This window comes from Mixophyes fleayi, chromosome 12 (assembly GCF_038048845.1).
Source record: "Mixophyes fleayi isolate aMixFle1 chromosome 12, aMixFle1.hap1, whole genome shotgun sequence".
NCBI classification, from domain to species: domain Eukaryota; kingdom Metazoa; phylum Chordata; class Amphibia; order Anura; family Limnodynastidae; genus Mixophyes; species Mixophyes fleayi.
The window spans coordinates 67,985,005-68,009,206 of NC_134413.1; the positions used below are offsets into that span (position 1 = coordinate 67,985,005).

General features: G+C 40.8%; 1 protein-coding gene across 2 annotated transcripts; it reads left to right on the forward strand.

Annotated features, from left to right (window-relative positions):
* Nucleotides 1-2,050: 2,050 nt before the first annotated feature.
* CTSS (cathepsin S) lies at nucleotides 2,051-21,754 on the forward strand. 2 transcript variants are annotated; one of them, XM_075192665.1, is made up of 8 exons: nucleotides 2,051-2,164; nucleotides 5,614-5,743; nucleotides 7,987-8,109; nucleotides 10,809-10,970; nucleotides 15,263-15,487; nucleotides 18,400-18,562; nucleotides 20,189-20,291; nucleotides 21,003-21,754. In XM_075192665.1, the coding sequence occupies exons 2-8, from the start codon at nucleotides 5,615-5,617 to the stop codon at nucleotides 21,100-21,102; spliced, it is 1,005 nt and encodes a 334-aa protein (XP_075048766.1). In that variant the 5' UTR covers nucleotides 2,051-2,164; nucleotide 5,614; the 3' UTR covers nucleotides 21,103-21,754. The 2 variants fall into 2 exon arrangements, with proteins under 2 accessions (XP_075048766.1, XP_075048765.1); XM_075192664.1 differs by having other exon boundaries at nucleotides 2,052-2,159.
* Nucleotides 21,755-24,202: the final 2,448 nt, after the last annotated feature.

Below are 24,202 nucleotides of genomic sequence, written 5' to 3' on the forward strand. Positions count from 1 at the left end.
GTTGCGAAGCGGGACATACCTCTAACCTCTCCTTGCAGTTGGACTAATTCCTGACTAAGTGAGACCAGAATTCACCCAAATTCATGACTTCCCCACAAGATTCAGGAGAGCTGGCAGACTGTCCTGCTTTCTCCTACCTGTCTGGTCACTTTCACCACTTGTAGCAGCTGGTTTCTTTAGCTCAGTTCCTTCTTGTCTTGATCCTGGAATATTGGATGCCCTATTTTGAAAAAAAAAATGGTACATGAGATGTAGAAAACTCCAAACAGCCCCGGTGTTAAAACAATACCACTCATGTTTTATAATTAGGCCTCCCTCCAGACCCCACAATAATAATATTCACATTTAATAAGTAGACCTATTTCCCTCCAACCAGCCCCAACATTAAATTAACAGTATACCCATTTACTCCATCCAAACAGTCCCATCAATAAATTAAACAGCATTAAAGTTTAATTAATATAGCCATTTTCCACAACCATCCCCGGCAATAAATAATTCATATTCACATCTAATAAATAGCCCTCCTCCCCCAAATCAGCCCCATATTCATTTGATAGTCCTAAACCACCCCAGCATTTAATTAAAGGTTCCTTCACCTCACCTTAAATAATTAGCCCCCACCTACACTCCACCATTAAATATCCTACCTCCCACACTATATTAAGATCCTCCCTTCCCTCACATTTTATATTAAAATACTGCGCGCGCACACACACTATATTTAAAATACTGCGGACACACACGCACACTATATGAACATGGCCAAACACACACACACTATATTTAAAATACTGCGGACACACACGCACACTATATTAACATGGGACCACACACACACACTATTTTAACATGGGGCCACACACACACACACACTATATTAACACGCGGCCACACACACTCTATAATAACATGGGGCCACACACACACACACTATATCAACATGGGGCCACACACACACACACTATATCAACATGGGGCCACACACACACACTAAATCAACATGGGGCCACACACACACTAACACACACTATATCAACATGGGGCCACACACACACTAACACACACTATATCAACATGGGGCCACACACACTAACACACACACTATAGCAACATGGGGACACACACACACACACACACACTAACACACACACACACACTATATCAACATGGGGCCACACACACACACACACACACACTATAGCAACATGGGGACACACACACACACTATAGCAACATGGTACCACAGACACACACACTATAGCAACATGGGACCACACACACACACACACACACACACACACACACACACACACACACTATAGCAACATGGGGACACACACTATATCAACATGTGGACACACACACACACACACACACTATATCAACATGTGGACACACACACTTACCTTGTTACATCCAATCCAGCCATCCGCATGCCGGCCCGAGTGGCAGCAGCACCTCCCTGAGCGCTGCTTGGCGGACGGAGAGTCAGCTACGTGCCGCCTATGCAAATAATCACATGGGATGACACCACGTGACAGGTGCCGTCCCATATGATTACTTGCATCGTCCGCACGTCACTGACTCTCCGTCCGCCAAGCAGCGCTCAGGGAGGTGCTGCTGCCACTCGGGCGGGCATACCGACCGGCCCATCTAGCCATCGGCCCTTCTAGCATTTGACAGGAGTGCCATATGGCTAGTCCAGCCCTATGTCCTTCGTTGTATATTAAGTGTTTTCTATGCATCTTGATCTCACTGTCATAATAAACAAAAACATCAAAGAATAAAAATAAATAAAATGCTAAACTATACTTAATAAAGAGGTTAAAATAAAAAAAATTCAAAATCTCAAATGTTTGTCCACTGCAAACTATCTGTATTTTATCTCTTCATCAACTTTGGTACAATAAAAAACCTGTGACTCTTCTTACTGAACAAATGTGTGGGTGGAGAAACTCAGGAAAGGAGCATATATGTCATTGGCAAACAGTCACATTACACAACGAAAGTGAAAATAAGTCTGTCCGCTGCCTTCCTGTTCTCCTTTCCCTTAGCAGCAGACTTATAAACCTAACGTACTCACAAGGTCTGCCTTAGTGACTTCCTTCTCTCACTCCGAGCTGTGACCAATCATTGGGACTCCACTCGCTGAGCAGGTAAGGTATGTCTGACGGACACATATCTATTTAGACATGTCTAGTATTTACAATTAATGAGGTGTCTCCCTTACTGAGTAGACAACACTCAAAAGATTAGGGTCATGGGTGGTGTAGCTTGAGCACAGTGTGGGAGCAATCCACCAAGAACCTCTAGTATCTATACTGACAATATTAAAAAGTTTTTTCGTGTAACTGTATGATACCGTGCACACAATTGTACACAGGCTGGTCCAAGCGGAGCTTCTGTAATTAAACATAAAACACAGCTAGTTTTTCATGGTGACATTCACAAGTCTACCAGTAAATGTCTCTATGCTTTGACGGAGCTTAAAATGTTTGATATTGTATTTAGGTTTGTGGTGGGGGCGAGTGCTGACTATTGTTTTCTTTGCTCTCTGTCGTTTCTCATGAAATGAATCTGTTTCCTCGAATGTGTGTGGTGTATAGGAAAAAACACATTACCGCCTCTGTAAAAATGTTCTCTGTTTCTTCCAATATCTTAAGTTGCTGAAATGCATGGACGCAAATATATATATATAGGTGTGAATGTTATACGTAGCTTATTTATGTTATGAATCCTGTAATTTAGCGTTAGTAGCCCTTTAAGTTTACAATCTACTTTGGTTCCTGAAACGCAAGGAAATATTTTCTGAGGTCGAGAGCTGCTCATGCAGAGGATTCAAACCCAAAGACAATGATTTCACAACCACAACACATTACGTAACGAGGAAGCAAACTTTGTCTCTTTGGACTCACATTAGAGAAATATTTTAATGAGATAGGGCCTGATTCATTAAGGATCTTAACTTGAGAAACTTCTTATTTCAGTCTCCCGGACAAAACCATGTTACAATACAAGGGGTGCAAATTAGTATTCTGTTTTGCACATAAGTTAAATACTGACTGTTTTTTCATGTAGCACACAAATACTTGATAGCTTATTTGTACACTGAAATTTAAAGTTGATATTTGCTCATTTTAATATATCCAAGTTGAAGAAAAAATATGCTATTTAACCCCTTCATGAAAGGGGGTGTTTCATACTTTAAATAAGTTTTCCACTTTATTTAAGAACCTTACTTACTTCCCTCTCTACCTATTCATAGTAGTGATGCTTAGGCTCGGTTCCCTGAGAACCGAACACACCCGAACTTAGCAGATCTGAGGACCGAGCCAGCTCGGTACTGTTGCACGCCCTCGGAATTGAAAACGAGGTTAAACGTCATTGTTACGTCATCGGATCTCGGATCTCGCGAGTTTTGGATTCCTTTTTAAAATCCAAAATAACGGTGGGTTGGAGGGAGGGAGGTCGGATCCCCCTTTTTCTTTTCTGCCACTGCTGTGTGCCAATGCGCCCTAGATGTGGTAGGAACTGCTGTGTGTTTGTGTCATTGCTCTGTCGCTTACCATCCAGCCAGGTCGCTGCAGTATTTGTCCCAAAGTGTATGAAAATAATATTGTGACCTGGGAGGTGGTCAAAATTGACTGCAAATGACTTAAAATTAGTGTTATTGAGGTTAATAATAATGTAGGAACAAAAAAAGTGCAAAATTATGTGATTTTAGCATATGTTAGGAATTTTTCTATAAAATCCAAAACCAAAACCAAAACACACGAGGGCGGTTTTTCCAAAACCAAAACCAAAACACGAAGCTAATCCAGATCCAAAACAACCAAAACCAGTTCATGGGGGTCAGTGAACATCTCTAATTTATGGTACTATTGTGAGAGTCTCCACAAGACCCCCACTACTTAGCAGAGTCCCTACGCTGAAATGTGGCAGAGACGTCAGCAGATCACCTTCAGCACGGCGCCGCTGTCTGTGTAGCGCGAGAGATTTGACACTGGTTCCTAGTGTGTTGATTGGCTGCGTTTTCATGGAAACTGGATATGTAATGCTTGCACTTCACACAAAGAATTCTAGTGCTGTTTGTGTAACCCTACCAAGAAGTAGGAAGAAATATAATATGAAGAAATCTCTTCCAGCTATGTTACAGAACAGAGATCATGCGGGGGGTTTATTGCCAAACACCTCAGCTGAGAGATGATGAAGTAGCAGACTGAGCAACAGCATGTAAGGAAAACATTAAATACACAGCTGAACAGGGGAAGGGCTTGTATTCTATACTGGGCCACTAGTGAATAAACTCTATACTATTCTTTAGCCGCCAAGCAATGGGCTTTCTATTCTAATGTACACTAGCCATTTGGAGTGGGCTTTGTATTGTATACTAGCCACCATGCCATCGGCTCATTTTAATACTTGTCACAATGAAATTAACTTTGACCACCTAGATATAGGGGGCCTGATTCATTAGTGATCTTATCTGCCGTTTTTTGCTTATCTTAAGCAAATCCTCTCTGTGCATGCTCAGAAAAGGGAGATAAGAAGCAAAATCCACTGCGTAAGTGAAGAATTTCTTGAATTAAGATGAAAATCCCTCTTAACTTCACTCTTATCTCCCCGTTTCTTCTTAAAAATAAGCATCTTAGCTTTTGCACAAGATAAGATCACTAATGAATCAGGCCCAGGGTGTGTATTATACACTAGTCACCACAGAATGGAATCTGCATTGACTACTAGCCACAAAAGAAAGGCACCTGTATTGTACATTAATGGGGCCCCATGTGTCTTTATTTTCCCAGGACAATTATCTCCTCTCCCTCCCCAGGAAAAGTCTAGGGGCTAGATTTACTAAACAGCGGGTTTGAAAAAGTGGAGATGTTGCCTATAGCAACCAATCAGATTCTAGCTGTCATTTTGTAGAATGTACTAAATAATTGAAAGCTAGAATCTAAATAGGTGCTATAGGCAACATCTCCACTTTTTCAAACCCGCCGTTTAGTAAATCTAGCCCTAGGTTTCTGAAAAACTGGTTCATCTCCAGTCTTGTGCTGTTTAAAAATGCTGACAACGGGCATGATTCAATAAGGATCTTAACTTAAGAAACTTCTTATTTCAGTCTCCTGGACAAAACCATTTTACAATGCAAGGGGTGCAAATTAGTTTTCTGTTTTGCACATAAGTTAAATACTGACTGTTTTTTCATGTAGCACACAAATATCAACTTTACATTTCAGTGTACAAATGAGCTATGAAGTATTTGTGTGCTACATGAAAAAACAGGCAGTATTTAACTTATGTGCAAAACAGAATACTAATTTGCACCCCTTGCATTGTAACATGGTTTTGTCCAGGAGACTGAAACTTCAATTTTACATTTAAAGCAGGCCTGTCCAACCTGCGGCCCTCCAGATGTTGTGAAACTACAAGCCCCAGCATGCTTTGCCAGTAGACAACCAGTTGATAGCTGGAAGGGCATGCTGGGACTTGTAGTTTCACAACATCTGGAGGGCCGCAGGTTGGACAGGCCTGATTTAAAGGGTTCTGTTTACTTGGACGGTGTATACTAAGGTAGCATATTGTATAAACTGTATTTCTTCTTCACAGGATGAAGCCCTGGACGTGTTTTTTGTTGGCAGGCTTTGTAGTCGCATCTGTGAATGCATTTATAGATCCGGCACTGGATAACCACTGGACACTATGGAAAATTACCTATAACAAGAAATATGAACACGAGGTACGAACCTTGTTGAGATATATACTTAAAAAATCTATACTGGACGTAATGCCACCTCTTCGACGTACATACAAGACAGCTTTCGTTTCACTGTTTGTCTGAGTCCACAATGATCAACACATGGGTCATTGCTAGGTTTCCAAATGACCCAGGACCTTGACCAGCGCCCCGCGGTCTCACATTCCTGGTAATTCCTTACAACCTGCAGGCTGCACAACATTAATATACAAGTGAATATCAGGTTATTTAAGTTAGACTGATGTTGCAAGTCACAAAGTGCAGCTCATTATAAGTGACATATAAAATGTGTAAATAGCATAAAAAATAATGAAAATCAGTAATACGGTCCATGATATCCTAACACACCTGGGGGTAAATGTATCAAGCTGAGAGTTTCTGGTGGGGTTGAAAAGTGGAGATGTTGCCTATAGCAACCAATCAGATTCTAGCTGTCATTTATTTAGCACATTCTACAAAATGACAGCTAGAATCTGATTGGTTGCATATAGGCAAAATCTCCACTTGGTGGTTGCTATAGGCAACAGCTATACTTTTCAAACCTGCCGAAACTCTCAGCTGGATACATTTACCTCCAGGATTAAAGGATATCGTAAAGATTCAGATGGTTAGTCATTTTGATGGACACCAGAATACAAACTGGGATATACTTTTAATCCCCTCCCCACCTTCGACTTGTCCCTTTATCTCATGTGTCTGCTGCTTATATCTCCATTGTTTCTTCGATGTTTTGTCTATGTCACTTTTTGTTTAGGTTCCCGTTTTTTTCTTTTTCTCCCCGTGTCGAAACCCTTTTCTTTTTTCTATCGTTCTCTCTACTTTGTGTGTCTAGTCATTGCCTACCCCCCACCTCTACACACATTCCCAGCAGCATTTTGTCTGCTGTCTTTTCGCCGGTGGTGATCGCTTCAATGATGACGAGAAATCCGACACAGAGAAGATCTACAAAAAAAAAACGATTTCAGGAAAAAGCAAGTGCAATATACACAGACTTACCTGAAAACCAACTCTGCAGATATCCTATGGCAGTAGAAGGCTGACCTCCTTCCGATTGGACAGCTCTCCGGCAGTAGTGTCTGACGTCAGTGAGACCTGAATTTTAATTTAAAGCGGCAATGTCGGGACCCCGCAGATGAACTGTTTAAACTGTTTGTTCCAAAATTGCCGCAGATTCTGATCATTGTCTCCCCCCCCCCCCCCCATACATACATTCCTGGCTGTATCCTGTCTGTTGTCCATTCGTCTCTCCTACTGTGTATGGTCAATGCTCACCACCTGTGTCTTATCGGAAACCCATTCTCCCCAGTGTCTTTTCATTGCTCCCCTTTCCTGTGTATGGTTAGTGGTCCATTCTCCAATCCTGCTTTGTCTGTACCCCCATTTGTTTGGCCCCCATTCCTGTACCTTGTCTGTTGTTCACCCCCCACCCCCCACCCCTACTCCTACATCTGGTCATTGCCAACCTCCTTCCTATCTGTTTGTCCTGTTCCATCTTTCCAGGACACCTCTATATTTTGGAACCTGCTTCTGTACCTCTCAGTCTTCAGCTCCGCATGACGCCTCCTTTGTACATGTGATTTTAGCCTGATTGACATCCCCATGCCACCTTTCTCTTACCCTGCACCTCCTCCAACCTGGGGTGCTATCCCTGCACTTCCTCCATACAGCCGACAGGTAGCTGAGCCGTATCTGACTGTTTTGGGGCACATGACACTTGTGCCCATACCTAGCAAAGCCCCTGATCAACACCAACTTGATAACAAATCAACTGCATTCAAATTGTTGGCACCAAATCTTTTTAAAATGTCCCCTTTACTCATAGTGGAGGCAGCCATAGTGTTTGCTCAACCAGATTCATGAGAATGCAGCATATACATACCCCAAAAACTAGTGAGTATCATCATCATCATCAACATTTATTTATATAGCGACAGCTAATTCCGTAGCGCTTTACAATTGGGAACAAACATTAAGTAGACTATACTGGGTAATACATACAGACAGAGAGGTAAGAGGACCCTGCTCGCAAGCTTACAATCTATAGGACAATGCTGTATTGATGTCACTGTTTCATAGAGAACACTGAAGGCTGCATTCTCATGAATATTAGAAGAAAAATGGCTGCCTCCACTCTATGTACACTTTAAGAAGCCAGACGCTCATCATCTACGCCCTAAACAATGAGTTCATTTTGTTTGCAATAAGTAAATTCGTATGTGTTATAGAGAGAGGACCTCACAAGGCGGCTGATCTGGGAGAAGAACTTGAAGTTTGTCACACTGCATAACCTTGAACATGAACTGGGAGTGCATTCCTACACCGTGGGGATGAACCATCTTGCAGATAAGGTAGGTTTAAATTACTTTACATAAAAAGCTAGTATTTTTGTTGCTAACCATAAATGAAACATTTAGGTCTTGATTTAGAGTGAAATATAGCATATAGGCAGGGCCGGATTAACCATAGGGCTAACTGGGCTACAGCCCAGGGGCCTCGGGCATCCAGGGGGCCCTTGAAAGTGCTCAGCAGCAGTATTGATTGGTCGGGGGCGGGGGCGGCCCCGGCGCGATCAGTGCCGCTGAGCACTTTCCCTGCAGTCCTTCTCCGGCGCGCTGTAGTCTCCTTACTGAGGAGATCTCGTGAGTCTCACTCTCACGAGATCTCCTCAGTAAAGAGAGCACAGGGGCCTCCATTCACTTAATCCGGCCCTGCGTATAGGTAGGATAACCTATTAAAAGGTGTATCTTACAGACACGTGTAAGTCAATATTGGAAACAGCTATAAGGGGTATGGTTGACTAGTCCCTCCATGCTCTTACTGTACTATACTTACATGTATAGTTCATGAATATGTACTACTTTAAAATACCAAAAGGGATACACATCCAAAACAGAACATATATATCCAATAAACCCGTAGGGGTATATTTACTAAACGGCGGGTTTGAAAAAGTGGAGATGTTGCCTATAGCAACCAATCAGATTCTAGTTATCATTTATTTAGTACATTCTACAAAATGACAGCTAGAATCTGATTGGTTGCTATAGGCAACATCTCCGCTTTTTCAAACCCGCAGCTTAGTAAATAGACCCCTTAATGTGAAACAGTATGCCAAATCAAACAAAATATACAGATATATATACAAATGATATATAAATACACCTTCTGTTTGATTTCACATACTGTTTCACATTACGGGTTAACGTGGCGGGCCTGATTCACCATGGCACACATACTGAGCGCAATGTGCGTTTGCTTTAAAAACGTGCGTAAATCGGGTCTGCGCACTCCAGAATGCAACAAAGAACGGATCTGAAGATACGTGCGCTGATGAATTAGGTTGTAGATCTGGTGTGTGCTGCACAAGACGCTGCAGGATACTTCCAATACCTACGTGGATTATAAATTCGCAAAAGAATGCACAGAAAACAAAATATTGAACTAATGTCACCTGTTAATTATATAGGCATTAATGATAATGTCTACTGAACATAAAATACATTTTTACAGTTGCTCTTGATTGCAAACACATGTTATAGCATGCATACCAGACTGTCATCACTACTAATCAAGATTTAGACTAACCCTGTAGCAAGAGAAAAAACCCAGTAACTTTGAAACGCCCTCTCCCTTCTCTGATCACTCCTCGAAAACGTAGGCTGTAGTAAGTGTCCTTTGCGTACAAAGTCGGAGCGGACATGACGTTCGATTACTGACGCCTGGTCTGGTCCTGGGGAAGCGCAGAGTGATTTTGCGTTTGATAAGCTCAAAATCGTCATATATGTGCCGGTATATGTATGCTGTTTTGGATGTGAATGCCTTTTGACAAGTAGTTCACAATTACATCTGTTTGATTTGACATACTGTGTCAATGTATTCCTTAAATAACATGACTCACTATGAGCCTGATCAATGTTGGAACACTGATAAGAGCACTGAACTTCTGTATAGTTCCGACCATATTCATATCGAAGTGGATGTCAAGATGTGTTTTGATTTGAATCTGGGTGAAAGCACACTCTGCCTAAACGGTACTTACTGTACGTAGACAAACTGATCAAACTACAGTATATGCGCAAGGGTATGTGCAACATAAGATCATGCATCAGAACACATACAAAAAATATTCTATTATAATATAATCGACCAACTATTACCAGTATAATGATTAATATAGATATGGATTTTCAAATAATTATTTATTTTTTTACATTCAATAGATAGTTTTTAAATGTAAATTGTACAGATTTATTTAGGGACTGTTGGGAAATGCGATTGAATGATGACTGTGAGCTGACTGCCATCATCCAACTGCATGTATTGTCTCCCAAAGGATCCGGGCACCAAAAAGCTTATCTTCCCAATTTCGCTACACACGTGTGGCAAAATTTTACATACAACAGCAGAGGCAAACGCAGGATTTGTTGAGCGGGGGGGTTTCCACACCACGCCGCCAGTGGGTGTGACCAGCATGCATGGGGGCGTGGCTATAATATTAGACAGTGCTTGGCTGCTCTCCAACTCTCCTTATCCCCATAATATACATGGGCAATGCTGCGTGCACTACTGTTAGGTGCACGCAGCTCTCCCTTTTCAAGTAGAGCCGTGTGAAGTGGGGGCAGGGTCCAGCCATCTCAATTATACAGTGCCCCAGGCTTGGAGGGGGTTTCCAGGCACTAGGAACCCCCCCCCCCCTCGGTTTGCCTATGAACAGGCTGCCCGGCACTTGGATCAAGCGTCCAGATCCACTCATAAATTGGCTCATTTAAGATGATGGAAACAGAGGAGATATGTTATAGAAGGTGGCAATATCTACCGAGCATGGAAATTTAATAAGCATCGTTAAAGAGTTATGTTTTAAGAGAACACTTAGAATTTGAATGGTTGAATTTATTTTAATTGGGCAATAAGTAGTCAATTACAGAGGATAGGATGAAAAGTATTGGAAGTTGCACTGCCAAATAAGGAAGAATGACAGATCTTCTTTTGTAATAAAAGGAAGAAGTCACAATATACTAGTAACTGTTTTTTTTTTTGCTTTATTCAGACCAGTGAGGAAGTGGAAGCTGAGCTAACTGGTTTACTGGTACCTTCTCATCAAGAGAGGAAGAGCACTTTCAGTAACATATTGAACACTACTCAGTACTCTAACCTGCCAGACTCCATGGATTGGAGGGAAAAAGGATGCGTCACAAATGTCAAAAATCAGGTGAGAAAAATGAACACACTTTCAAAATCAATGTGTACATGAGATGTAGCTTGAGGTCAGTCAGTAGGACATACTTGCCAACTTTTCCTCGGCTTCAGGGAGATCCTGGGGAAGGTCAGCGTGTGGGGGCGGGGCTTGATGAATCGCATCATTTTGGCTCCACCCCTAAGCAATTGTCACAGTTTTAGCCAATTACAGCAGGGGACAGGGCTAATATGACACGATATTGGCGTCATTAAGGCACACCTCCACCTCTTATCTATTGCGGGGGCGAGAACCGGGAGGTTGCCCTGCTCTCCCGGATCCCAGGAGGTTTCCCACAAATGCGGGAGTCTGACGGACATTCCGGGACAGTAGGCAACTATGCATTAAAGAAAAGCAGCTAATGAACCTCTACAGACTGAAGTATTTTTTACATTTCCTTCTCCATTACTGAAGTCATGTTGTCTTACCTGTCAGTCTTTGATTAAATCTTGGTCTCCATGAAAATGGCCACCTCCATAGGCATCAATACATGGACATAGGACACAATTTCTGAACTGTGTCTTCATGCCACAGATGATGAAGCCAACCACATCTTGTACTGGTTTAGCATCAGGGAGAATGCCAGACTCTTCAGGGAGTGAGGGAGATCACCCCTATTTCAGGGAGTCTCCCTGACATTCAGGGAGTTGGCAAGTATGCAGTAGGACACGCATGAAACTAGCCTCACTAACTTAAGGTTTAATGATTACTGAGTTGCGAATTAAGCTACTCTTGAGGGGAAATATGCCAGTTCAGAAGAGACATTTGGAAAATGCCATTTAAGTTGCCACCCATTCAGTCAATCTTTTATCCATTGTGTTTTTGAGCATGAAATGAACCATTGCTTAACAGAATCCCACCAATAGACTTATCGTTTCGCATATAGATAAACTGAATTCTCCCTACAGACTGTGTCACTCTTGTTGGGTCTCTTCAATGTAAGACACCCTCACTAATGAAAATGGTTAACAGAGTGTTAAGCTGTGTTCTATTAACAATATGCAAATAAGCCAGTTATGGAAATTGTACTTCTGAGAAGTCTGTTCTGAATAAAAGTCATATACTGGAACCTAGAAAAGAGGAACCCATGGGAACACGCAGTACAATGACCATTAGTTTATCGTTTTAAAAACAAACACAGCGAATAGTAGAAAATAAATGTAATCCTAAACCATGTAAGAGTGAATGTATGGGAAGCAGAGCAACTTAACATGTTGGTAAACTTTATGTTTTTATAGCAATATCCACATTTCAGATCACTTTCCATTCGTATTATAATTGATTTATTTTCAATGAAACTGCCAAGTCATGTTTGCTTCTCCACTTCCTGCTTCCCTTATTCCCTTATTAAAAAATATTGTCAGGACAGCTGAGCGTTACTACGCACCCTTGGCGATTGTATCCTGGCGCTGTAAGGGGTCAACTACTGCTTTGTCCGGCCAGTCTCAGGCAGAGCCGGATTTAGACCTCATAGGGCCCTAGGCAGGATACTGTTTTTGGGCCCCCTCCCTGAAACAATCCATAGCACTATATTTTTGCAGCCTACCATATACCCCTATAGTTACGTAGAAGTGAAAGCATGTGCCGCCGCATGCCTACCATATACCCTTATAGTTAAGTAGATATTAAGGCATGTGCCGCCGCATGCCTACCATATACCCCTATAGTTACGTAGAAGTGAAAGCATGTGCCGCCGCCAAAGGAGGTGAGGGCGTGGCTTGCATCTTTGGGGGCGTACCTAACATGTGAAAAGAGCAAGGCCACCCTGCTGCAGAAAAAGGCACCCCTAAATAATTACCGAGCAGTCCCGTTTTTTTAAGTAGTTGGGTCAAAACAACATAATAAATATTGAAGTCAGGGCAGAAATACTTACTTAAGTTGTTTGCAAAAATAATACGCATAAATCCAAGTATGTGCTCTTGTCACTTTTGTCCCTCTATCATCACACTGTGCACCTTCATTGTCACTTTTGCCCCTTCACAATATCACATGTGCTCTTTCACCATCACCTCTGTGCCCATCACCATCACCACCTCTGTGCCAATCACCATCACCACCTCTGTGCCCATTACCACCTCTGTGCCCTTCACCATCACCACTTCTGTGCCAATCACCATCACCACCTCTGTGCCTATTCACCATCACCACCTCTGTGCCCATCACCACCTCTGTGCCTCTTCACCATCACCACCTCTGTGCCACTTCACCATCACCACTTCTGTGCCCTTCACCATCACCACCTCTGTGCCTCTTCACCATCACCACCTCTGTGCCCTTCACCGTCACCACCTCTGTGCCCTTCACCATCACCACCTCTGTGCCTCTTCACCATCACCACCTCTGTGCCCTTCACCATCACCACCTCTGTGCCAATCACCATCACCAATTCTGTGCCCAATCACCATCACCAATTCTGTGCCCCTTCACAATCACCACCTCTGTGCCCTTCACCACTTCTGTGTCAATCACCATCACCACTTCTGTGCCAATCACCATCTATGTGCCCTTCACCATCACCACCTCTGTGCCCTTCACCATCACCACTTCTGTGCCAATCACCATCTCTGTGCCCTTCACCACCTCTGTGCCCATCACCATCACCACTTCTGTGCCCCTTCACCATCACCACTTCTGTGCCCCTTCACCATCACCACTTCTGTCCCTTGTTTTACTTACCCTTCTATTGCGCGCTGCTCCTCCTCCGTCAGTCCAGATGTAAAAAAAAAAAAAAAAGAAGAGAGAGTCACGTGATCGCTCGTCGGGTCCCGGCAGCCTCTCCTCCTCTCTCTATCACTGAGACACTGAGAGGAGAAGAGGCTGCCGGGAACCGATTCGCGGCACCCGACCCCCCCCCCCCTCCCCCGACTCGCCGGTGCCTAGGTTGCCTAGCGGTAAATCCGGCCCTGGTCTCAGGAACATGTCTAAAAACCTTAGGCGTTTAAAAGAATAAAACATTATTTTTAATGTTTGTTTTTTTTTAATCTCTGGCGATAACAGATGAGGTAGCGTCGGTACAATTGGCGTTGCAATGTTTGTTAAAACCCAGTGAATCTTATCGCTGTTATCATTGGCAGCAACCCTTTATTGCATAGGGTAAACTGAGAAAAAACTGCAATACTGATATGGTAAAGTAGTGAGGCGCACTAAGGATGCCATCAGTAGTTACATTAGCACTGTGCTCCCCAAATAAATTAGCACACCAACACAGCAAAAATTATGAATGCAGTATATCGCACTCTGAAATATTCCAATGTTCTAAAATTAGTTTATCAAAGTAAGCTACCCTATCACAGCAAACACAATATACGTAGTATGATATGGTGTAAAAGCATACACCTGCCATATATAGTTAATAAAGCTTAAAAGTAAATACTAGCATGTCTGCTATGGTAAAAAGAATACCTATATTATGTTTATAAGGTAGAATTATAGTTTTAATAAATAAATCCTAATCTGCGCTCCCTAGGAAAAAAGTAAAATAGACAAGCTGCCAACCAGGAGAACGAAGGAAACCTCAAATCCTCACAAATAGGAACAATAAAAGAAAACTCCTTGGCGCTAAGACAACACAAAAACAAAACAAAAACCACAACATAAAAGAAATTAAAGATTGTATTAAATGCAAACAAAACAGTACATTTATTCTAGATAGCAAAGTCAAAAACAGCAAAATATAACAAATTCAGATCTGAAAGAACTTGCAAAAATAAAAATTAAAAATAAATGAAATAGTCATATAAATGGTATAATATCCAAAAGTAATATGCATATATTGAAATGAAAGATGACTGAATAGATTCCGAATTATAGTTTTGTATGGGGCTGACTGGCCGACTTTAATCCCAAGTGGTATTTACGTTACCAATTGATTGCACATTTTAGATGTCTATTCTCTTTAGCTACTTGTTTAGGCAAGGTTACAATGGGGTGTGCAGGCCAAGGTTCAATCTGAAACACCTATCACCCCAGACCCAGCATATGTGGACTTTCCACAAATCCAGGCCTGGATGTTGGGGGAACCTATTGTAACTAGTTTTTAGTTTTCATGCACTTTTTTTAGGTTCTAGCGTGAGAAAATAGGTCTTAAGGGAAGAGTGGGGTTGTAAGTAAGATGCAATAATAGATGATGAGATGTGATAGGGAGAATGCAGACACAGTTCTTTATGAAAAGTACAAATAACCAACTTGTGTTTCATTGCTGACATATCTCAGTGTAAATTTGTGAAAACCAACTATTGAAAAGTAACTAATATTCTACATATTCACAGGGTTCCTGTGGATCCTGCTGGGCGTTCAGCGCTGTTGGTGCTCTGGAGGGACAGCTGAAACTGAAAACAGGGAATCTAGTTTCCCTCAGTCCTCAAAATCTTGTAGATTGTTCTACTAAGTACGGAAACCATGGCTGCAGTGGGGGCTTCATGACCCAAGCCTTTCAATATGTCATCGATAACAACGGCATTGATTCTGATAGTGCATATCCTTATCATGCCACGGTGAGTAGACACCATGTAGAAATGATTACTTAAATAAATATACATAGTTTATTTTATAAATTAAAACTGGTGCTCAAAGTGCATCAAGTACTGTAATGCAGGAGTTGCTTAGGTGAAGTAAATGTATCCAGCTTTTTAGGACTTAAAATATTTTACAAAGTCATCAAGTCCTACATCATCATCATCATCATCATCATCATTTATTTATGTAGCGCCACTAATTCCACAGCGCTGTACAGAGAACTCACTCACATCAGTCCGTGCCCCATTGGGGCTTAGAGTCTAAATTCCTTAACACACACACACACACACAGACAGACAGACAGAGAGAGAGAGAGACTAGGGTCAATTTGTTAGCAGTCAATTAACCTAACAGCATGTTTTTGGAGTGTGGGAGGAAACCGAAGCACCCGGAGGAAACCCACGCAAACAAGGGGAGAACATACAAACTCTTTACAGATAAGGCCATGGTTGGGAATCGAACTCATGATCCCAGTGCTGTAAGGCAGAAGTGCTAACCACTGAGCTACCGTGCTTCCCAAATCACATTAAACAGTTTTCCATTACCATGCAGCTGAATGAGACTTCCTAACAACACTACCTATATATATATTTCTCGTGCGCAGACTGCAAAAGGTGGTTCCTAACAAATGAAAAGGCTGCAAAGTGGTTGAGTAGAGAGAATAGATGGTTTCACTACGTCTAGGTGACACTATCTTTTATCGTATAGATTTGGAATTCAATTATTTACATTGTGGGTACAACGCATCTACATTATAAAGCCATCAGAAATTTGGGGGCCTGCATTCTATAGTGGCCCAAAACAGGTTCAGTATTGTATAGTTGTCACTTGAATTATATATAGTGGTCACTACAGTACTCTCTGTATTGTAAATTAACACTAAGATGTTTTCTGTATTGTATATTGGTCACTAAGATATTCTCTCTCTCTCTCTCTCTCTATATATATATATATATATATATATATATATACATACAGCATATTGGTTATTAGAATGATCCCTGTGTGCTGTAAATCAAGTCACTAGAATACTTACTGTATAGTATATTGGTCACTAGAACGCTCTCTCTGTTCTGTATGATGTATCTTTGTCAGAAAGGAGGAGATCATACCGCACAAGGTATATCATCAATTATAGATCCCTATATGAGTGGATGAATATACCACCTCATATCCCAGAGTACTTAATTATAGAGGAACTACTGAGTGGTGCACCCTAACACTGTAAGATTACTCATACACCAAAAAAGGGGGAAAGACAGGGCAGATATGGGGCACTCAGAATCTATAAGTGGAAAGGCAAATAATGAAATAAAACGTAACCTTTATTATTTACTATATTGTATAGTGTATAGGACACTAAATCATTTGTCGTTATATATTAAGGAGCTACTCATCCTTAGTATATCAGATGATTCCAATATGTAGCTCTGAGAGCTAGAAATGATTTAGTGGACATATGTATTACATTGTACTATATATATTAAGATTAATTGTCCTATACACTATACAATAATTTAGACAGGACCACAGAGCGTTTGCAGTTGAACTGCGATTTTAATTCACTTTGTATATTTTGGTTTTTAATATTTCGCTAGTTCTCTCTCATCAAGAGAAGCACACTATATTTTATAGACAATATTAAAGGTTACGTTTTATTTCAATATTTGCCTTTCCACTTATAGATTCTGAGTGCCCCATTTCTGCCCTGTCTTTCCCCCTTTTTTTGTGTATGATGTATCTTTGTCCCTAGTATAATTTATTTATTGTATATCGGTCACTAACATGTTTCTGGATAGTATACTGGTCACTAAAATTCTTATGTATTGTATATAGGTTACTGTATCCCTTCTGTATTGTGTGTCTGTAACTAGAATGTTTTCTGTACTGCAAAGTGGTCACTAGAATGCTCTATGTATTGTATAGTGGTCACAAGAATGCTCTATGTGTTGTATAGTGGTTACAAGAATGCTATCTGTACTGTAGAGTGATCACTAGAATGTTCTATGTGCTGTAGAATAGTCACTAAAAAGCTCTTTGTGCTGTAGGGTGGTCACTAGAATGCTCTTTGTGATGTAGAGTAAATACTAGAATGCTCTCTGTGCTGTAGAATGGTCACTAGAATGCTCTTTGTGTTGTAGATTGGTCACTAGAATGCTCTCTGTGCTGTAGAGTGGATACTAGAATAGAGTCTACCATCAATACTGGTCACATGGAGTTGCATTCTATTTGACTTTAGTAAATTGAAATAACAATTCTCCATTTAGTATTGGCTGTGTAAAACCATGCCCACATTAGAAAAAAGCCATGCACTCGTGATATTGGCTATGCTAGGCAGGTTACTGTCTCTGAATGAACACAGATGTATCCAAAAAACAAACCATTCATAAATGAAAGGGGTCAGGTCCAGTGGTTAATTATAATAAGAGCAATAAGGGTCCCTTCTTAAACTCAGGGGTGCAAGTATGACCTTGAAACATATTAAGTGAACCTGTGGTGAGAGGATTTCTGTATATTGCAAGAAACTTGGAGATAGTTTGCACTGGCATAAAAATGAAAAAAGACCAATAACAAATAAGTTATTTAGCAAATGTTAAAAAATCAATAAAAAGGAAATTGACACAGTTGAAACACTGTTTAGAAAATGAAAAGACATTTTTATCGGTTATTGATAACAGCACATTTACACAGACACACCAGTTGCTATAATTGTATGAATGAATATCTGCTATAAAGTTTATAGTTGATTAAAATATGAGCAGTCTTTTTGATTTTGATATTATTTTGCAATCAATCATTTTAAAATGCATTTGAAAATACGCTGGACCTGACATTTGAAATAAACAATTAAATCTCAACTATATTTTGAATATCTTTTTTTTTTTCTTAGGATGGCCAGTGCATTTATAACCCATCTTCCAGGGCTGCAACATGTACAAAGTACACAGAGGTGCCCAGCTCTGAAGATGATCTAAAAGCTGCCGTAGCCAATGTTGGTCCTATATCTGTGGCACTTGATGCAAGACATCCCTCCTTCTATCTGTATAAAAGTGGTAAGTATCTCCCTTGCATTGTCTGGATGTCTTGCAGAGGATTTTCAAGGTCCATTGTCCAGTGGATTATCTGTCTAGGCATTATGCAAAGGTGGATTGTGGGCATGGGTGGGTGAACCTTGGTAGGTGCAAAGTGTGATTTGAGCAGATCAGGGGTGTAGTATATTGTATCCTTTGTTTGCTTTTTAAAGTTTCACGACCACCTTTATTAACCTCCTCCTCACCCAGACGGAGCCCTGGACAGCCCCTTTTTTCTGGTGCTGCTCTGATTGCTCTCACAGCCCTGCCTGAAAACCCAGGGGGAGGGAAAGGGGGTAGATGGTGGAGGACCAATCACAAACCAAAATCAGCATAGAAGTCCCAGGGGTCCTGGGAGGGAGGAGGTTAGTAAAATGTGATGTGTAGGTGGTAATGTTTGGAAGTATGTTTTAGCAATGTGGAATCCACTAATTTAGACTTTTACCCCATTTATTCTAAAAATGTAATTTATTTTATTTAAAACGTGTAAGCATCAACAAATGCTTTAATCAAATAATAGAGCCTTTTAACATTATTTTTGTCTGTTTTTGCCAATCTGAGATTGTGGAAACAAAACAGGTAACAGTATGGTTCAAGTATTGCCACAAAACCTGTTAAATAGGCTTCCCCATGCAAAGCCCTTTCATAAATATGCCCCTATGTGAAATCACTGTGGAATGGGACACAAAGTGATTCCTAGCAAACTGATAGGCTAGATTTTGGTTTCTCTCCTGTGTTTAAGCGACAGGTCACCTGCGTGCTGGGCTGAGCTTAGCATTGATGCTGCCCTAGGTATTGTCAGTAAGTATACCTTAAGTCAATGTTTGTATACCCAACATGCTCATGTTGCTCTATCCAACTCCCTCACCTCCGTCATATTTACTGGAGGAAAAACAGGTGGTCAGTGAAATCCAAGTATCAGAATAATAACAGTAAAAGGAAAAAGGTACAACATAAAACCATACAGATGTTTGTACCTAGGTAGGCCTACATGGTAAATACAGCTATTTATGTGCACATGAAGGGTTTTTATACTTAGTTACTATAAACAGTCTTTATTAATTAAAGCAGCAATCATAGAAGGATTTTTTTTTATCTTTAAACAGTGAAGTACCTTTTAAGCATTCATCTTACCTGTCCTACTAAAAATTATCATCTTATTTTAAAATGTATCTGGAGGGTGGCCACATATGTCTGTCAGTCACACATAAAGGCTCATTTTTACAGCATGTCATGTGAGGGCAGAAGGAGGGGGAGCATATTACAGTGCAAATATCATGTGCCATGTGATTGTGGTTGCTGTGGTAGTGCCATGTGACTGTGGTTGCTGTGGTAGTGCCATGTGACTGTGGTTGCCATGATAGTCACATGTAGAATTATACACCATTAATACCAGTCTGAAGAAAGAAAAAAAAAAAGAGAACACAATTGTAATTATAGCCTGCCACAGTGATTTATATTTAAAAAAAAACATACACCATTCTTTCCTGGTATTGCTGCTTTAATTACCTGACAAATGTAAGTGGTTAACATGGTAGGATGACACAATGACACTTAAAGCTTTAGGCTTGTTCAGCACACTTAACTAAGCAGAGTGTCCCCCAATAGGTGTTTATGATGATCCAAGCTGCACTCAAGATGTCAACCACGGGGTTCTTGCTGTAGGATATGGAAACCTAGACGGGAAGGATTTTTGGCTCCTAAAAAACAGGTAAGATCTTCTTTTTCTGCTTTATTTTGTTTAATTTTTGCTGCTCAGGTAGATACAACCTGCCATGTTTGAATATGTAATATGATACAATAGAGATTGTCATACCTTATAGCATAGTGGACACCACCAAATGTGGGTTACGACCATATTGATAAAACAGCAAAACATGTAGATTCATCAGATTTAAATGAGATTCAAATTATAAACGCTATATATATATATATATATAATATAATATTGTAGTTGATATATATTTTCTTTTATTTATTTGTTTTCTAACATATTGTATTGAAAGTATTTTTCTAGTTTGCACAGCATACAGGTTAGATTATACATCAAGCAATTTGTTAATGAATGAGAAAGATAAATAAAAACTATTAAGAACTTTGTTATAAAGCTAAACAACAGAATTAAGGATGGAAAAATGGGAAAGGCATAAGAGAAGGGGAAGCGAGTGTGTGAGATGGAAAGGAAGGAGGAAGGGACCTCAATAAGAAGAGAAGAGAGAGACGAACTAGACAAAGGGGTACCGGAGGATAGGGGGTTAGCAAAGGGGAAGGGGGAGGGAATGACGGAGGCTCAGCCTGGCCTCTCATTGATTGTTAAATAGTGAGTATATGACTCATAACCGATAATATAGTATTATAGATTTTCTTTCATATATGATTAAACTGTGCGTACTCACATTTGTTTTTATTTTTTTCCTTTAAGTTGGGGAGAAGGATATGGAGACAGCGGCTACGTCCGCATTGCGAGGAACAAGGGGAACATGTGTGGAATAGCCAGCTATACATCCTACCCGCAAATATGAAAAAATGTAGCAGGACCATATTCATAACCACTGCTATGAATGCATCAATCCTTTTTTTGTAATACAATTTTAGAAGACATGCTTCAGTATAAGCAATTTTCAGGCGTGAACCTGGCCTATCTAGCCACAAACCTCTAATGCAAATCAGCAATAACAAGTGATCAAGTTCGGTAGGCTGTAGTTGTTTTTCAGTGACTATAACAAAACAATTATTTTGCTACCTGGTCAGGTGGTGTTACAGAACTTGCATATATTAAGAGGTATATAGACTAAACTCATATATATTTCTTATTTTGCCTTTGCAATCTACCTCAGAAATAAGCATTGGGCTCATCACTAACATAGGCAAGCTTTGGAAAGACAATCAGGACTGCTGTGTGCGCAGCACATGACTAAATTATGGTAACCAGGGTGCTCCGTGTGGGCAACACCCAATCACCCATAATGCATTACGTTTGCGGGACATATTAAACATAGAAATCTGTAAAAATGTAAAGAAAGGTCTTCTCCTGATTCTCAGTGATTTTTGTGACTTAGCTATGAAGTGATTCCTTAATTTTTTGTTTTGTTTTGTTTTACTTCACAGTGGTTTCTCCACACAATGTTATTGCATAATTTAAGTTTGTAGAAATAAAATATGAAATCATGTGGACGTCGTGTTTTATTTTCTTTTTGTCTTCAAATTAATCTAAACCCTTCCAAATAGCTATTAACGTCTAAATTAATTAGCGCTTTGGGAAGAACTCAACTCTTAGGAAAGTTTCTACAGTAAATCACTCTCCCAATCTAGCAGAAAGGCTGTGGTGTAATTCTCCATGTTAATATGGAGCGCTACGCTCCGTTTTCCATCTTGGTAGGGCTGTCCCCAGTGATTTAGTGAAGACAGGAAGTGGGGCAGCTTCCAGCCGTCTGCATCACTCTACAGAGTATGCACAGACAGGAAGTTCGGCTCTCAGCTGTTCTTCTAGTGACAGTTGAACTGAGAAGACGTTATAACTGGAGCTGTATCCTTTCCGTGTAAAACTTACTTATATACAGATATATAAAGTGAGCGGAGGCACAAAATATATATGAGCAACCTGTTCTCTGACATTGCCCACAATATAAGATTACTACTTACATACATTAATGTACTATAATAGAGTTAAGTATAGTTACTGCATAAGTTTGCCATACTGCCTGTCTGTTGCAGCCAGTATCAACTGTGAGCAACTGTATATAGCATCTGTTACAACAAGTTCTGAAATAAAACCAACAAATTGGTTAAGTATAAAAGCTTCTTGCCGTTTAACATCTACCACCAACGCCACTGACAGCACATGTGCCCTGATAACAGGTTTTTGCCAATAGAAAAATTGGACCAGCAGTATAAGGAATGAAATTAGCATGGCAATGGGGTTAAATAGCCAATGAATGTAGTCATTTTAAATTCATTAGGACAAGAACCCTCAATCTTCTGATCCGAAGTCAGACGCCTTATCCATTAGGCCACGCGGTCTTCCCCAATAAATGTAGTAGGATACAACAATACCCCCAAAATAGGCCCCATGTTATGCAGCCACAAAAACACATAAGATACATAAAGGGGGAATTCAATTAGCCACAAAGTGTTTCATGACCATTCCGGAGATACTTCGCGGCGGAAGTAACGGTTAATTGAATGTGCCCCATAGACACAAAAATCCCCATAGTATACAGCTCTAACAGACCCTCATATTCAAGGGGTGAACCTTGTCTATCTGGTGCATCAAATGAAGTGCCAAAGGCAGCAGTAATAGTATAAACATTAATAAGCGCAGTAGTAAAGCCGTAGTAATAGTACTAAGCAATATTCACATCAGTAAAAATATACCAATGATATGTAAAACACTAGCGGTAATGCCCAGCAATATTTGCATTTGTAGTAATGTTCCAGTAATATGCACACTAATAGCAATGCCCAACAACATCTGTATCAGTAGATATAATAAATAACATGCGCTGTGGACTCGGCTAAACGGGTGTAATGCTAAATTGCTGACAATTAACCAAGAATCCAGAATGACTTCACACTAAAGTAAATAAACAATACAAATGGTAGAGAAATACCGCAGCAATTGGTTTGAAGAATCTTAAATAATTAATTCACGCATAATTTATTTACACAAACAACATAGGAGTTAAAACGTAATCGAGTTACATAAAATCAAATACATGAATAAAGACAATGGGGCAACTGGCACCATCATATACGAGCGTTAGGGCTTGTGCACATGGGCATCAGTTAATTCTGTCTCTCCTACGTTCTATTTTAGACCGGTGAATGAAGGAGAGACAGAGGCCTACAGGAGAGGTGCCATGCAGTTCATGCGGCTGCTTTAACAAGGTGGATGAGGGGAAACTAGAGCATGTTTAAGTACATTTTTGTTGTCTCATTTCACGACCAGTTGATCGATTCACGATGAACTTAAATGTTTACCTTTCCTGCACCCTTTGTAGATAGATGGTGTCTTTCTTCTGTGACCTTCCATGTACAGCTATAGGGGCAAACGCAGGATTTGTAGAGGGGGGTTTCCACACCACACCTCCAGTGGGCGTGGTCAGCATGCATGTGGGCGTTGCTATAATATTAGACAGTTCTTGGCTGCTCTCCAACTCTTCCTATTCCTATCATATACATGGGGAATGCTGCGTGCACTACTGTTAGGGGGCAGGGTCCAGCCACCTCAATTATACAGTGCCCCAGGCTTGGAGGGGGGTTTCCAGGCACTAGGATCCACCCCCCTTGGTTTGCCTATGAAATGATTAAAACAGCTTATACGTGTAGCTACCTACTCTTGTGGAATGTCTAGGAGACCCGAATTAGGGCAATACCATACTTGCCAACTCCCGAGGGGGTGTGACTGGAGGGCGGGAGGGGGCGGGACGAGGCCAATTGCGTCATTTTGGTCCCCCCCCGCGAAATTGTAATTTACGTTGCGGGGGTGGGGCCAAAATGACGCAATTGGCCTCACCCCGCCCTCCAAAATGGCGTGATTCACCGAGAATCGCGCCATGAAGCGGGAGACTGACCCGAATTTCAGGATTCTTCTGGAATTTCCGGGAGAGTTGGCAAGTATGG

Coding starts and splice junctions, on each gene's coding strand:
- CTSS (XM_075192665.1), top strand. CDS start 5,615: ATGAAGCCCTGGACGTGTTTTTTGTTGGCAGGCTTTGTAGTCGCATCT. Junction 5,744..7,986: donor ACAAGAAATATGAACACGAG/GTACGAACCTTG, acceptor TATGTGTTATAG/AGAGAGGACCTCACAAGGCG. Junction 20,292..21,002: donor TTTTGGCTCCTAAAAAACAG/GTAAGATCTTCT, acceptor TTTTCCTTTAAG/TTGGGGAGAAGGATATGGAG.